The 15,845-nt window shown below is 39.1% G+C and overlaps 1 protein-coding gene across 2 annotated transcripts in view; it reads right to left on the bottom strand.

The window, feature by feature from the left end:
* LOC126248986 (neither inactivation nor afterpotential protein G-like) overlaps positions 1-15,845 on the bottom strand; it is a 194,180-nt gene that overhangs the window by 11,468 nt on the left and 166,867 nt on the right. For both annotated transcript variants that reach the window (XM_049950549.1, XM_049950550.1), the window contains 2 exons: positions 7,894-8,077; positions 1,556-1,784 (listed from right to left, as the gene is read on the bottom strand). In XM_049950549.1, the coding sequence (XP_049806506.1) occupies positions 1,556-1,784; positions 7,894-8,077 (413 nt within the window). The remainder of the gene's footprint in view (positions 1-1,555; positions 1,785-7,893; positions 8,078-15,845) is intronic.

The following is a 15,845-nucleotide window of genomic DNA, read 5'->3' as shown; positions in this document are numbered from 1 at the left end:
AGATGATTTAATGCTACTTTCAGTTAATGTACGCTTTCACACCTAGAGAACTTTAACATGGCATGAGAATTAGTTTATTTCATGATGAAGTTTAGCGGACAGTGATACAACATGACTGACCAGTTTTTACAGCAGTCAGGACTTGGAAATTGGTTTTCTTTTTGTGCTAGCTGATTTAACTGAGGAATGTGCCAAATATTATTCACTATGTCACACAATCTCAATTGCACTTGGCTACAATCTTAATGTTTAACCTTGAGCTGGAAACTGAAACACACTGAATAATTTTATGCAAGGCTGTCATATTTCATCTTGTGTATTCAGCTTAACTTTGTCATTGTACTGACTGTGTTATTTAGTACTATGGCTCCACTTAGTTTCACAATTTATTTAACTTGTTTTATTGTTTATTTATTATTGCAAAATGTGCTGGACTTCATGTGCTTAATTAATGCTTACCTATCAAAACCAACCATACGCAGCTGTGGCTGTTATTAAGGTAGAATCACAGTGGAGGACAATCTACCACAATGATTATAGAGTCACATTTTGATGTCAGGGTCATTCATTAGTCCAGACTTCAACAATCTTAGTACAAATTTCAAGACACAGATGTAAGTTATCATGATTATTTTCTCAACTGGGAGGGGAGAGTCTTGCACTCTGTCAAATTATTCTCATAATATTATACCTCATGTCTCATCTTCAATGACTTCCTCCTATTTCCTCTTCTGTAATAGTGTCTTCAAGTTCATTTTCATTGTATAGCCCTTCTATATTTTCCTTCCAACTTTCAGCTTTCCCTTCTTTGTTTATTACTGGCTTGCCATCTGGATGTTTCATACTGCTATTGCTGCTTCTCTTTTCTCCAAATGTCTTTTCAAATTTTCCTGTAGGTAGCATCTATCTTCCCCATAGTCACATCCTCCTACAGCCTTATGTTTATCATTAACTACTCCTGCTTAGACAGTTTGAATTATCTGTTAATGTTATTTTTTAGAGTCTGTATTCCATTTTGCTGGATTGATTTGTTGAATTTTTATCTTTTCTTTTTTTCAACTTAAATTCAATGTCGCATATGTTATACAAATATTCCTAGTAGGCTTTGTCTGTTTGACTATATGATCCTTTGTTGCCTTCACTATTTCATCTGTCATAGCCACACATCCTTCTTCTATTGTATTCCATTATCTTGTTTCAGTCAATTGTTGCCTAACATTCCCTTTGAAACTATCAACAATTTCAGGCCCTTCCAATTTTCCAGGTCACATCTCCTGACATTCCTACCTTTCTGCAATTTCTTTGGTTTTAATTGACAGTTCATAACCAATAAATTTTGATCAGAACCCACATCTGCCCCTGGAATAGTTTTGCAGTTTAAAATGTTTGTTTGGCCATAATATAATCAACCTGTAATGTTCTGGCATCTACAGGTCATTTCCATGTATAGAACCTCCTTTCATAAGCCTTAAATCAAGTTCTGGCATCGATTAAATTGTGTTAATGCCATATAAGTATATTTAAAGTAAGTGCAATCCAAAATTATATTCATTACCTGAGGAGATTATCAACGACTGTAGAATTATTTTGAAGGCTACCCATTTTGCATGTGCCTCCAGGGTGATATGCCGTTACAGCTGCTGTGCGTATGATACATTCCAGGTAAAGGAGATCCCGAACATCTGGTATAAGATTCCTACACTCAGATAAAACTGGCAAGTGTAGTTGTGCTCCCAGCTTCTGAAAAGCCTTTGTCCTCACTAATTTTTCTGCCAAGTTAATAGCTGAAACATTAATAAATGGTTCTCAGTACACTTAGGTCTATGTTTTTTCAGTAAATGAGATACACAAAGGGAACAAACCAGAATGCGTTAAAATTCAACTTACATGGTATTGTTGAAGAATATCCCAGAAACTGGCAAATTTATTACTTGAGAATCAATCAAATTCAGTAACTCAAATTAATATACACACGTCAAAGGCAATAGTGGCACAACAAAATACACAGTGAAAGCTCAGGCTGAAGATGACAGTCCAGCAATAGCAGCAGGACCAGAAATACAAATATTTGCAAAAATATGAGTAGAAAACAGTAAAGCACTAATAAGATGGAAATACTAAGAATGAGATGAGAGTGCAGAAACTGTTGAGAGAAGGAATCAGTGACTACAGTGGTGATGAGATAAAACTGAAAAATGTCATAGATTGAAAAGATTTACAGGGAAAAGGAAAGATGCAGCTTGCAATATTTCTTTTTCTTTTCTTTTTTAATAGACAGCATACTTTCTTATAAACAATAAAAAGAAGTAAGAATTATATCTCTTGCTGTTCCTATGGGTCCTGGGAAGACAAAATGTCTTGGGAGGAAAGCAAACAAATTAAAAATTATTTTTGCTACTGGATAACTTTTATCAAATGTACATTTATGTGATAGTTTCCTGGAAGGCTGTCACCAACAGAAATGTTTATGTGATGGTTTCTTGTAAGGCTGTCACCTACAGCAGTGGAATGTAAACCACATTAAGAAAGTTATTCATCATGTGTGTCTCACATTAGTTTTAAAGCATCATCAGTGGAGATTCTATAAATATTTTGCATACATAATATGTTTCTTACATTTTGATTGCTACAGAGTTAAAAACAGTTTTACTTACTAATGTGGTGTTTCTTATACATTACTTACTGTGTTTTTTCTCCTTTTTACTTGTTGTGAAGGCAACTGGTTTTCCCCTCTGTACTAGCACAGGCTGCAATAAAAAAGTTTGGTTTCACTTCTACTAATCACTTCCCTTGCCTTTTATAATCCCAGCTTTTCCTTTCGCACTTCACTTTAAATTGTGGAAGTGATATCAAGCTATTTTTACACTGCAGCCTCTTCTAACAACAAGGACAAAGCCAGCTGCTATAAAGTTATGTAAAAAGGAACAAAAGTGCCATATTTAATGTTCACAATCTCAACAATCAAAAGCAAAATGGTTTTTTACTCTATAGGACTCAAAATGTAAAAATAGTATTATGTAAGCAAAATATTTACAGGATCATCAATGATGATGCTTTACCAATAAAGTAAAATGTGTCTGTGGTGGGCCTAAGGTTTTGAGTAGGAATTGCTGGTTGTGTTAGACTTCTGGGATGGAATCACTAGGATAGTGCTTGTAAGAGGACGAGTCAGACAGTTGGCAGAAGCCTTCTGTCAGCTAGTCACTATGATTCATAATGACAGTGGTAAAACCTCTGTCTGCATGGTGAAAGATTAAATCAGGATCTGTCTTGACGCTGAAAATGGTTGTTCTTTCTTCTGTTGAGAGATATGTGTTATTGAAGATCGACCTAGGGAAGGATGGTGAAGCCAAGAGGTAAGGAATTCCTGGTAGGTGACCAGGGTGTTGTTAGGTGGGAGGGGGGGGGGGGGGAGAGATGGTAACAGTAGTATAGTAGTATGGAGGTATGAACTGGAAGAGGTTATGTTCTGTATTGGGACCGGGTTGGCTTTGGTTGGAGGGACTGGTAGCAAAGAACAGTCTCCTCTTTAGGGCTCAGGAGAAGGAGACTAGGCCTTTGATGAGTCGAACATGGGGTGAACTTGCATGTGGAGCTGAAGATGAGGCCTTTGGAGAGGACTGAAACCTCTGTAGTATTGAGGTTTTTGGTTGACAACAATGTTTTGAGTTTGTTTAAGTTCTGGGTCTTGTGAAATGTTGGGCAGGAGTTCTGGAGGATGTGGCAAATGTAAAAGGTCTGCAACGCTATATCTGGAAGCAATGAGGGGTTGACAAGGTGGGTCACTTGGGTTAGGATAGATGTTGATGGGTAGTGGAACTCCAAGGTGGGAGTAGGATGTCATTAAGTTTCAGTCCACATCTCCTAAATTGAAACCCTTACCCTCAACACCTTGAAGACCTCTCCAGACACTGAACCCATAAATGATCAAACTTACTGACATCCTTCTGCTGCCTTGGATCCCCACTTCCCATCAATATCTATAATACCATCAGTGAACTCTCTTGTCAACCCCTCATAGAACAGACTGAGGGCATTTTATTAGGATAAAGGAACTATAAAATTTATGGATAGTACAGATGTGGCATTGTATTAGTTAATGGATTTAAAATGACTGACATTTGATGTTTTCTGTCTTTAATGGAATGACTGATAACCATGGTGCCATGAGCGTAGCACATTAATGGTCTTAAGTTTTATAGTTTCTTTATTGTAATAAAATGCCCTTGCTCCATTCCTATCCACATTTCTTTAAATAGAATGGAATTTTTTAATGGAATGACTGATGACATTGATGCTATGAGTATAACTTGTTGCTAGCAATAAATTTTTGGGTTTCTTTTTACATAATAAAATGCCCTTGTTCCTTTCCTGCCCATATTTTTTTATAATTATACTTGTAATCTTTTGACAGTTGTGTACTACAACTCTCCAACCTGAAATGTAACAGCTGCAGCTTTATTTCAACATGCTTCTTTTATTGTAATTTTTTTTTAGTCTTTTCCTACCAAAAAATTTACGTATATGTCAGTTAAATAATATAACATTCAGTAAGCCTTGTCATATAAAAGTTTAGCCTGTCATCGTAAGCATATGTACTGAATAATTGTTTACTTTGCACTTTGTGCCATGTCACACTGCTTGTATTAGTTTGGGCACTAAAGGTCTGCAAGAATGTAGGACTGTGTATGGTTTTTTTGACAGGTTTGGGCACTAATGGTCTGCAAGAATGTAGGACTGTGTATGACTTTTTTGACAGGTATGATTCTCAGCTTTACACATTGTTAAGACAAATATCGTTAAATTCCATTTCTTCTCTTATTTATAATGTTTATATCACAGACATGATGACAGGGATATACTGAAACATGTAATGATGAGGTGTTAATGCAAATTATATTGGTGACCATGATGGACACTACTGTCAGACTTCTTCGTAAGAAAGATAGTATGACATATATTTATAATTACTAACCAATCTCACTGCCTGCCTACTTTCAAACATATTGGCAAAGATTTTGTACATATAAACAATAACACACCATCCCAAAATAAGATATTCAGTCAGTCTTAAAACAGATTTCATAGAACAAGTCATTGTTCAATTCATGACTCAGATTACTGAAAATTTAAATGACAAAATATGACAGCTGTTATTTTCTGTCACCTGTCAAAAGTGTTTCACCAGTTCACAATATTCCCTAAGAGCAGCTCAAACATTATGGTATCAGAGATAAGTGCTGGTATATGGTTTCCAAACTTACTAGCTAAAACAGTGTAGAGTGTTGCATTAAGAAACCCAGGAATTGTACATAATGAAATAACATCTTTAAAGTGGTGAATAATCACTACATGTAGACCACATGGATAAACAAAATGACAAATGTGTGTGAAATCTTATGGGACTTAACTGCTAAGGTCATCAGTCCCTAAGCTCACACACTACTTAACCTAAATTATCCTAAGGACAAACACACACACCCATGCCCGAGGGAGGACTCGAACCTCCGCCATGAGTAGCCGCACAGTCCGTGACTGCAGTGCCTTAGACTGCTCAGCTACATGGATAAACACTAGATCCATTCTCATTCTTGTATATGAATGACAAGGAAACCTAGTAATGCTTCAAAATTGCTGAATATGTAGGGGAATTAGATATATGTCTGAAAATGGAGTATCCCTGGGAATTATGACAGGATGCAAGTATTGGCTCTCTGTCCACTCTGATGGATAGAACTTGAAATTATAATAAACCACATATAATATGAATGTAAAGATCTCAAAAAGCTCTTTATCAAATTACTTCAAATTTTTAAACAATAATCTAATAAACATTAAAGTGGACATAGGGTACACATATTTTTAAACAACAATGCACAGTTTTTTTGTTAAAACCAGCTGAGAGAAAGAAAATGCTGTGCTGTGGAAACATGTGGTTTCATTTTCTTTCTTGGGGTTGGTTTTTAACTATGATGGCAGGGCATTTAAATCATTTGACAAATTGTTTCCCAGATATAAAAGGGTGTCTTGAAAAGTAATGCCTCTGAATTTTTTAATGTGAAAACTCTTAAAGGTTTTAAAATAAAACAAACATTATTAACAGTCTACATCTTTATTCTCCATGTTCACCCTGGCAATGAACACGTTCCTCCCAATGAGAAACCAGTTTGTTGATACCATTGCATTGGAATGTTTGACTTTGTTGACAGAGCCATAACCTCACCTCTGCTTCTACTGCTTCATCACTGTCAAAGTGAAGTCCTCAAAGGTGTTCTTTAAGTTTTGGAAACAGATGAAGATTGGACGGGCCAAATTGGGACTATATGAAGAATGATCAATGACAGTGAAACCAAGGCATCGGAATTGTTGCAGATGTTGTAGCACTCGTTTCCTGTCTGGCATTTTCATGCTGAAGGATGGGGTGCTCCATGTGTGGCCAGAATCTTTGAATTCAAGACTCAATTACAGCTTGCTGTTTCTCATGCAGTGGCATAGTTAGGTTACATGCAACCATGTTACATACTACAATTCAGAGCCCTCTAGCAGCAGAGGGCTGCAGATATGCAGCCGTGAAGCATAAGGATGTAGAATGTTAACAACATTTGTTTTAGTTAAAAAATTTTAAGAGTGTTCACATAAAAAATTTGGAGGCATTACTTTCCAGCACAACTTCAGATATTGCTTTTCTGATATATAAATTTACACAAAAATTATATACACAAAAACTATATACACAACAATGGTCTTTTTTTTTTCCTCACGGTCAGTTTTGACAGAAAACCTGTATATTAGAAAAGTTGTATTTATGGCTTATCAACTTATGATAAGAATAAAACTTTGCAATGTGAGGTGGCTGAAACTTTTTGAGGCTACCCATTTGCATATTAAAACGATGAGAAGTAATGTCATTAAAGCTATTACCCTCACAGATGCAGCAGCTGAAGAGGTCTCTTTCATACCATGTATACAAATGATCCTAAGTGATTTACCCATTCACTAAAGATATCATAGTTAAAACCAGCTGTGAGGAAGAAAGCAAAAGCGCACATTTTCACAGCACTGAAGTAAATCAGTCAAGAACTTTTCATGATTTTTCCTAACAATGTTTCCTCTTTATATATTAGTATAGTTCTTGCAGCTGAAATTTTTCAGACTGGTGTTTAGTATTCTAAGCAAAAGTCTAATAAATGGTTGACAGGGTATTGAGAATGTCCAAGAAATTCAAGACAAATTAAAAGTGAATGCTATTGCTTGTTCCTTACACAGTTGTTATATGATTTAGTTGTGTGACTCAACCAATATAACAGAAAATAACTGCTTCTCTACTGATTTATTCATTTACTAATTCCATATCTCTTGGAGCTGGCTATGTAGAACATATTTTGGTTGAATGAATGACATTCAAGGCATAAAATGGCAAATATCTTGGCTTCAGAAGTCAAAGCATAAAATGGCAAATATCTTGGTTTCAGAATCATGAAAAAAGTCTGCCACTGTCTTTTTCAGTTACACTTGATTGTACCCACAAAAGTTAGGAAATATTTGTTCTTAAGGAAACTGTATTCTTCAGAGCTGTTTCATATTTGAGAAATAGATAAGTTCAATATGTTCTCTGATTCATAACCTAAACTCACATTCAAGTAAGACACTTAAAACTAAAATTAATTAAAAATGAGATATAGGTGACTGGATGCTACTTGTTTTAAGAAAATTAAAGTGACTGATATTTTCTTTTAAATTCATAATCACCAAATATAAGTGTCTATGAAATATTGGAATTTTTCTCAGATAAACAACCTAAATAAAGAACTATTAAAATTCTTCAATTTATTTAATTATTCTATTATTTATGTGGTTACAAAGGTAATATATATTTACTGTCAAGCATCGCACCTTTAATCATGCATGGAATGTCATGAGAGTGAGAGAGATAATTTGGTTCAATTATTGGTGGACCCTCTAGGTGTGAGACATTCAGCCAGAGTCTGCCTCTACTCTGAGGTGTGAGACATGTAGCCAGCAGCACAAATCCTTCCTGGCTTGAGTTGTGACTCAGAGGGAATAATCCCTGAAATGTCTAAGAAATAACAAAATGTTAGTATTATTTCATTTACTTCAAAACACAGAGATCTAGAATCAGACTTTTTTCTTCTAAGTATTCACACAGTACTAGAGAGACTATATATAAATGTTGCACATCTGTCAGAACAAATTATTCACTTTTTGCATTTATGTAAATTATCATCTTAGCTGGTGTTCAAAAATTCTTAAATTTTCAATAGTGTTTGCATTCATCAAACATTATCAGATGACCAGTGTATGAAAAATACAGGTTAGGATATGTAGCTGTCATTGTAAGATAAAATATTTAAGAATCTTTCATCATATTCTACTATTCACAAGTGCACAAGATCTTGGAGAGTGTTTTGCCACATATCAAAATAGTGTTAGTAGTGTGTATTTCAATATCTAGTGTCATGACATAATGACATCCAGTATGAATAAAACTGTAAGACAATAAGGAAATGCCAAACTGAAGTGAGGTGTCTACAAATTGTACTAACTGCACCTCTTATTCAGATACTGCATTGCCATGTTGCAGAAAAGTGAGCTGGCATCACAGTGCCACTAAACAGGAGAAGTAAACAAGAAATAAGCATGCCTGGATAGAGAAACAACAGAAAGAGTTGAAAACAAATAAGTTAGCAAATCTGTATGGCACCCCAATTTGGTTTCTCAGAGTACTCTATGGCATTAGCCCCATACTTAGCTTGCATTTACAGTGAATCTCTCACCCAATGCAAAGTCCTAAGCAACTGGAAAAAATGCAGGTGATTTCTGTGTATAAGAGGGGCTAAAAATGGATCCACAAAATTACAGACCAATATCCCTAAAATTGGTTTGCTGCAGAATCATCTAACATATTTTCTGTTCAAATATGGTAAATTTTCTTGAGACTGAGAAGCTTTCATCCATGAACCAGCATGGATTTAGAAAGCATTGCTTGTACAAACCCATAATGGTCAGATACAGCATTAATAGTGTCCTGCTTGATGCAGTCACATCATTTAAGTATCTGGGTATAACATTGCAAAGCAATATGAAATGGAATGAGCATGTGAGGATTATGATAGGAGAGGTGAATGGTCGACTTCAGTTTGTTGGGAGAATTCTAGGAAAGTGTGGTTCACTTGAAAATGAGATCGCATAAAGATGCTAGTGTGGCCTATTCTTGACTACTGCTTGACTGTTGGGGATCTGTGACAGGTCAGATTTAATGAAGTCATCCAAGCAATGCAAGTGAAATGCATTGATTTACATGCTCTCTAAACATAATGTAGGGATGTATAGGGGAGAGATTGTATCTAGAGGATAGTGTATGTAGGAAACCATGGCGTTTTTTGGTCAGCACTTCAGTCTAGTGACTGACTTTAAAATCCCATGAAGGAATGCACACTAAACACTGCCTTAAGCAATTTCCACCATTTTGTACAGTTTTTGTTGTTGATAGATATGAGGTTGTCTTTGTGCAGCAGTTGTAAATATTTCATTAATGTAACATGTGGAGAATTAAGCCATACTTTGTTGGTCATGCACCATCTTGTACCTTGAAACAGAAGAAGATCATTTCCCTTGGAACATGTGATACTTGCAAATGAACTGGCTTTCTCTTTTGTCTTAACAGTTTTACTGTTTTGAAAATGGAAATCTGTGTTAATTTTCAATAGCTTCTACTTCAAACTGTATTGAACATGTAACTGGATTTTGATAATCCTTCTGCTTAATTAGATTTCATTAATCATTGATTTAATGTAATGGATAGATTATTAAAAACAGAACTGACAAGAGTTTCTCAATTGGAACACTTTTAAATGCCAGTTGAATATTTGTTCCTAGGCACATGACCATGTTGTATCTTGGAACATGTTTTAACATTCAAAATTAAAAAAAAAAAATTTATAAGAATAATGGAAGGGGTAGATAATCACAAATCATGTAGACCATTGTTTCAAAAAGGGATGATCTTGCCACTTCCTTGCATATATATACTTGAAAATATAATGTATTTAAAGCAAAACTTACATATAAAAAGACCACTCATCACTCAACATCACACAATACACAGCTATGATACAAGACAAAAACTGCATGTACATGTTCAAAGCGCCAACACAAAGTTATTTCAAAATGCCCTTATCCATCCTAGTATCAAACTATACAATGCCTTATCATATACCATTAAACACATACAAAACATTGGTCACTTCAAATCTAAATTGAAATTGTGCTTGGTTGACCACTGCTTTTACACAGTAAATGAATACCTAAAAAACTAATTTTTTCTATGTTAACCCAATGTAGTCTCATTCAGAAGAACATTCATATTTTACCTTTCTGTATATAGCATAATAGCAACATTTATTTAAGTATTCATCAGTAATTGATATATTAATGTGCGCTGTAGATGAAAATGGATCAATAAATCAACAACAAATCACATGTGGAAAAACCTTAATTTTCCATAGTATTTTTGTAATTTCAGAAAAAAGACTGCATCACACAAAAATTGAATGCCATAATTCAAAACTGGAATAAGAAAATATATTAAACTTCTGTTACAGGCAAAGGTCTAAAAAAGTGTACCAATGTACAACACTCCCCTCTACCATATGAGACAGGTAAGACACCCTCAATCTTAAAGTAGAGTGTGATAATTCCAATGCCTAAGAAAGTAGGCACTGATGGGTGTAAATATTACCTTCCTATCAGTTTCATAAGCCGTTGTTTTTTTTTTTTTTTTTTTACTGACATGAATTATTTACAGAAGAATGGGAAAACTGGAAGAAGGAAGAGCAGTTTGGCTGCAAAAAATATTCAAACATCTGAAGCAATACTGAATCTATAACTTATCTTAAAAGATAGGTTGACAAAAGGCAAAGCTACATTTATAGTGTTTGTAAATTTAGAGAAAGTTTTTGTGCATGTTTACTGAAATACACTCTTTGGAATTAGGAACGTAGCAGGGATAGAATAAAGCAACTGGAAGCTTATTTACAGGTGATACAGAAACCAAAGCAGTTGTAAGAGTTGAAGCATATGAAAGGGATGCAATGGTTAAGACAGGTTTGTAGCCTATTCCCTATGTTCTTCACTCTGTACATTGAGCAAGCAGAAAAGGAAAATAAGAAGAAATTTGGAGAGGGAATTAAAGTTTAACAAGAAGAAATGAAAATTTGAGGTTTGTCAGTGACATTGTAATTCTGTCAGAGACAGGTAAGGACTTGGAAGAACAGCTGAACAGAATTGATAGTGTCTTGAAAATAGGTTATAAGATGGATATGCTGCTGTTCTTAATATATATTAATGACTTGCCATTTTATATTCATGAAGATGCAAAGCTGGTACTTTTTGCCAAAGATACAATTATAGATATCACACCCAACAGACAAGAATTAACTGGTGAAATTGTAAATGATGTTTTTCACAAAGTCATTGAGTGGTTCTCTGCAAATGGTCTCTCATTAAACTTTGACAAAACACAGTATATACATGTGATTTGAGACTTTCTCGGCGTATTCCATTCGTGAAATCTTCTCGGGTGATCAGCCGAGTAAAGGCGTCGTCTTCTCGCAACGTTTCGAAGGGTTTCGTACCCATCATCTTCAAGCGAAGTGTCGAGATGCTGTGTTGCGCGGTCCTATAAAGTCTCCTGGACCAGTGACTGATTCCGGGCGCCGACCAATCAGGTACCTGCGGAATCGGCCGCCGCGCCAGTGGTGGGGGGTTCGCGTTGCGGACCGGGCGTCGAGTCCCCGCCGGTTCCTAATACGTCTGTGGCCGCTACCGTCTTCGTGCCGGAGCGTTCTCTTCTAATTTTAGTTATTGTGGGATTCCAAGCTGTACTAAGTTGGAAACCAGTGTCTCGATTGATCAGGTTGCTGTTCAACCGAATTTCTACAGCCTCTTTGAAAACTGAATCCCAAAATCCTTTAGCGTCACACAGCTTCTTCGTACCCTCAAAGAGGAAGGTGTGTCCTTCGTTAAGGCTATGTTCCGCTACCGCCGATTTTTCAGTCTGACCAAGGCGTACATTTCTAATGTGTTCCGAGCACCTCTGCGTGATGCAGCGCTGCGTTTGTCCGATGTATTTCGTACCACATTCACATTCAATACTGTATACGCCCGGAGTCTGCAGTCCTAGGTGGTCTTTGACTGAGCCAAGTATGTCCTTAATTTTACTTGGGGCATGAAAAATTGTCTTGATGTTGTGTTTCTCCAGAATGCGGGCAATCTTGGCTGTTGGCGGTCCCGCGTATGGTAGAAATGCCAGGCATCTGGTCTCATCTTCTTCTTCTGGTGTTTCTACCTTCCTGCTCTTGTGTAGGGCGCGCGAGATTTGCGTCTCATTATAACCGTTGCTGCGGAAGGTCTTCCTTAGGTGTTGTAACTCTGCAGGTAGGCTGTCATCATCACAGATAGACTTGGCCCTGTGCACAAGTGTGTTAAGCACTGAGTTGCGTTGTGCTGGGTGGTGGCAACTCTGTGCATGAAGGTATAAATCCGTATGTGTCTTCTTCCTATACACAGCGTGACCCAAGGTGCCATCAGGGTGCCTCTTGATTAGAATGTCAAGGAAGGGCAAGCTTCCGTTTTCTTCCACCTCCATGGTGAATTGTATGTTGCTGTGTATGCTGTTGAGATGTCGCAGGAAGTCTTGTAGGTTCTCTCTTCCATGTGGCCACACGACAAAAGTGTCATCCACATATCTGTAAAAGGCTTTAGGTTTCAATGGGGCGGTGTCCAGGGCTATGTCTTCAAAGTGCGCCATGTAAAGATTAGCGATGCCTGGAGCTAAGGGGGACCCCATGGCTACACCATCCACTTGTTCATAAAATTTGCCTCCACACTTGAAGTAGGTGTTTGTTAACACATGCCGGAACAGCTTTATTGTGTCCTCACTAAAGCGTGTTCCGAGCAGCGCTAGGGAGTCTTCCAGCGGTACTCGTGTGAAGAGTGAGGTGACGTCAAAGCTGACAAGAAGATCTTCTTTATCCAGGCGAAAGCCTTGTAGTCCCTTCACGTACTCCGCCGAGTTCTTGACATGGTGCTCACAGTGACCCACGATCGGTTTGAGCAGTTGTGCTAGGTACTTGGCTAAACCATATGTCGGTGAGTTGATGGTGCTCACTATGGGTCGCAATGGAACTCCGTCTTTGTGGATCTTAGGGAGCCCATATAGCCGTGGTGGTGCCGGTGCTCTGGGGTACAGCTTCCTGATGACGTCCTTTTCCAGTCCAGAGTCATTGAGCAAGGCGATGGTCTTGCGAGTTACGGAAGCTGTCGTGTCCTTGTCCAGTTGCTTGTAGGCAGTATCTTGTAGCAGTGAGTTTATCTTCTGCCAATAATCTTCTTTCCTCAGTATCACCGTGGCATTGCCTTTGTCAGCAGCTAGAACGACAGTGTCCTCATCCTCACGTAGGGCCTTAAGAGCCTTCCATTCAGCAGACGTTATGTTGTTCTTGGGCATTTTTGCCTTCTCCAGGACCCTGCACGTCTCTCTCCTAACTTCCTCAGCTGCCTCCGTAGGGAGGCCGCGCACGGCTTGCTCGATGCTGCTGATAATGTCTCGCTTAGGTAGTGTCCTGGGTACTGGAGCAAAGTTCAGTCCTCTCGACAGCACTGATATTGTGGTCTCGTCCAGTTCTTTGCCTGCCAGATTGATGACAGTCTTGGCATTGGTTGTGTGCTCGGCATGTTGCCGGGCTCCAGACAGTCTGGTGAACTTGCCACATTGTTTTTCCGTGGCTTTTCTCTTGTGGAGTACCGCTGGAAGACTCCCTAGCGCTCCTCGGAACACGCTTTAGTGAGGACACAATAAAGCTGTTCCGGCATGTGTTAACAAACACCTACTTCAAGTGTGGAGGCAAATTTTATGAACAAGTGGATGGTGTAGCCATGGGGTCCCCCTTAGCTCCAGGCATCGCTAATCTTTACATGGCGCACTTTGAAGACATAGCCCTGGACACCGCCCCATTGAAACCTAAAGCCTTTTACAGATATGTGGATGACACTTTTGTCGTGTGGCCACATGGAAGAGAGAACCTACAAGACTTCCTGCGACATCTCAACAGCATACACAGCAACATACAATTCACCATGGAGGTGGAAGAAATCGGAAGCTTGCCCTTCCTTGACATTCTAATCAAGAGGCACCCTGATGGCACCTTGGGTCACGCTGTGTATAGGAAGAAGACACATACGGATTTATACCTTCATGCACAGAGTTGCCACCACCCAGCACAACGCAACTCAGTGCTTAACACACTTGTGCACAGGGCCAAGTCTATCTGTGATGATGACAGCCTACCTGCAGAGTTACAACACCTAAGGAAGACCTTCCGCAGCAACGGTTATAATGAGACGCAAATCTCGCGCGCCCTACACAAGAGCAGGAAGGTAGAAACACCAGAAGAAGAAGATGAGACCAGATGCCTGACATTTCTACCATACGCGGGACCGCCAACAGCCAAGATTGCCCGCATTCTGGAGAAACACAACATCAAGACAATTTTTCATGCCCCAAGTAAAATTAAGGACATACTTGGCTCAGTCAAAGACCACCTAGGACTGCAGACTCCGGGCGTATACAGTATTGAATGTGAATGTGGTATGAAATACATCGGACAAACGCAGCGCTGCATCACGCAGAGACGCTCGGAACACATTAGAAATGTACGCCTTGGTCAGACAGAAAAATCGGCGGTAGCGGAACATAGCCTTAACGAAGGACACACCTTCCTCTTTGAGGGTACGAAGAAGCTGTGTGATGCTAAAGGATTTTGGGATTCAGTTTTCAAAGAGGCTGTAGAAATTCGGTTGAACAGCAACCTGATCAATCGAGACACTGGTTTCCAACTTAGTACAGCTTGGAATCCCGCAATAACTAAAATTAGAAGAGAACGCTCCGGCACGAAGACGGTAGCGGCCACAGACGTATTAGGAACCGGCGGGGACTCGACGCCCGGTCCGCACCGCGAACCCCCCACCACTGGCGCGGCGGCCGATTCCGCAGGTACCTGATTGGTCGGCGCCCGGAATCAGTCACTGGTCCAGGAGACTTTATAGGACCGCGCAACACAGCATCTCGACACTTCGCTTGAAGATGATGGGTACGAAACCCTTCGAAACGTTGCGAGAAGACGACGCCTTTACTCGGCTGATCACGCGAGAAGATTTCACGAATGGAATACGCCGAGAAAGTCTCAAATCACATTTAACATACCTCTACGGGGAGGATATCCATCGCAGCTACCAGATGCTACAGAAACTACGACTCAAGACGGGCAAGCTGCTCAGCAGACTGGCCTTCTTACAACGGTGTCGAGATAAAGAAGTGTTGCCGAAATTTGCCAACTTGCGACACCCTGTTAGCACGACAAGATCCAGACACATACTACAACGAGCCGGTGCGGCCCTGGTGCGCGAACACATACGGGTCACCAGGCAGGAGTTAGATAAGAACGCAAGAATGCTGCTTACTCAACACCTTCGATTGGCATCCTATCTCCCACCACACACATGGGAGTGGATCGACGGAAACACATATGCAAGCAGTGAGATCCACAAGAGAAAAGCCACGGAAAAACAATGTGGCAAGTTCACCAGACTGTCTGGAGCCCGGCAACATGCCGAGCACACAACCAATGCCAAGACTGTCATCAATCTGGCAGGCAAAGAACTGGACGAGACCACAATATCAGTGCTGTCGAGAGGACTGGACTTTGCTCCAGTACCCAGGACACTACCTAAGCGAGACATTATCAGCAGCATCGAGCAAGCCGTGC

This window comes from Schistocerca nitens, chromosome 3 (genome assembly GCF_023898315.1).
Source record: "Schistocerca nitens isolate TAMUIC-IGC-003100 chromosome 3, iqSchNite1.1, whole genome shotgun sequence".
Taxonomy (NCBI): domain Eukaryota; kingdom Metazoa; phylum Arthropoda; class Insecta; order Orthoptera; family Acrididae; genus Schistocerca; species Schistocerca nitens.
This window is presented reverse-complemented; position numbering and strand designations above follow the sequence as displayed.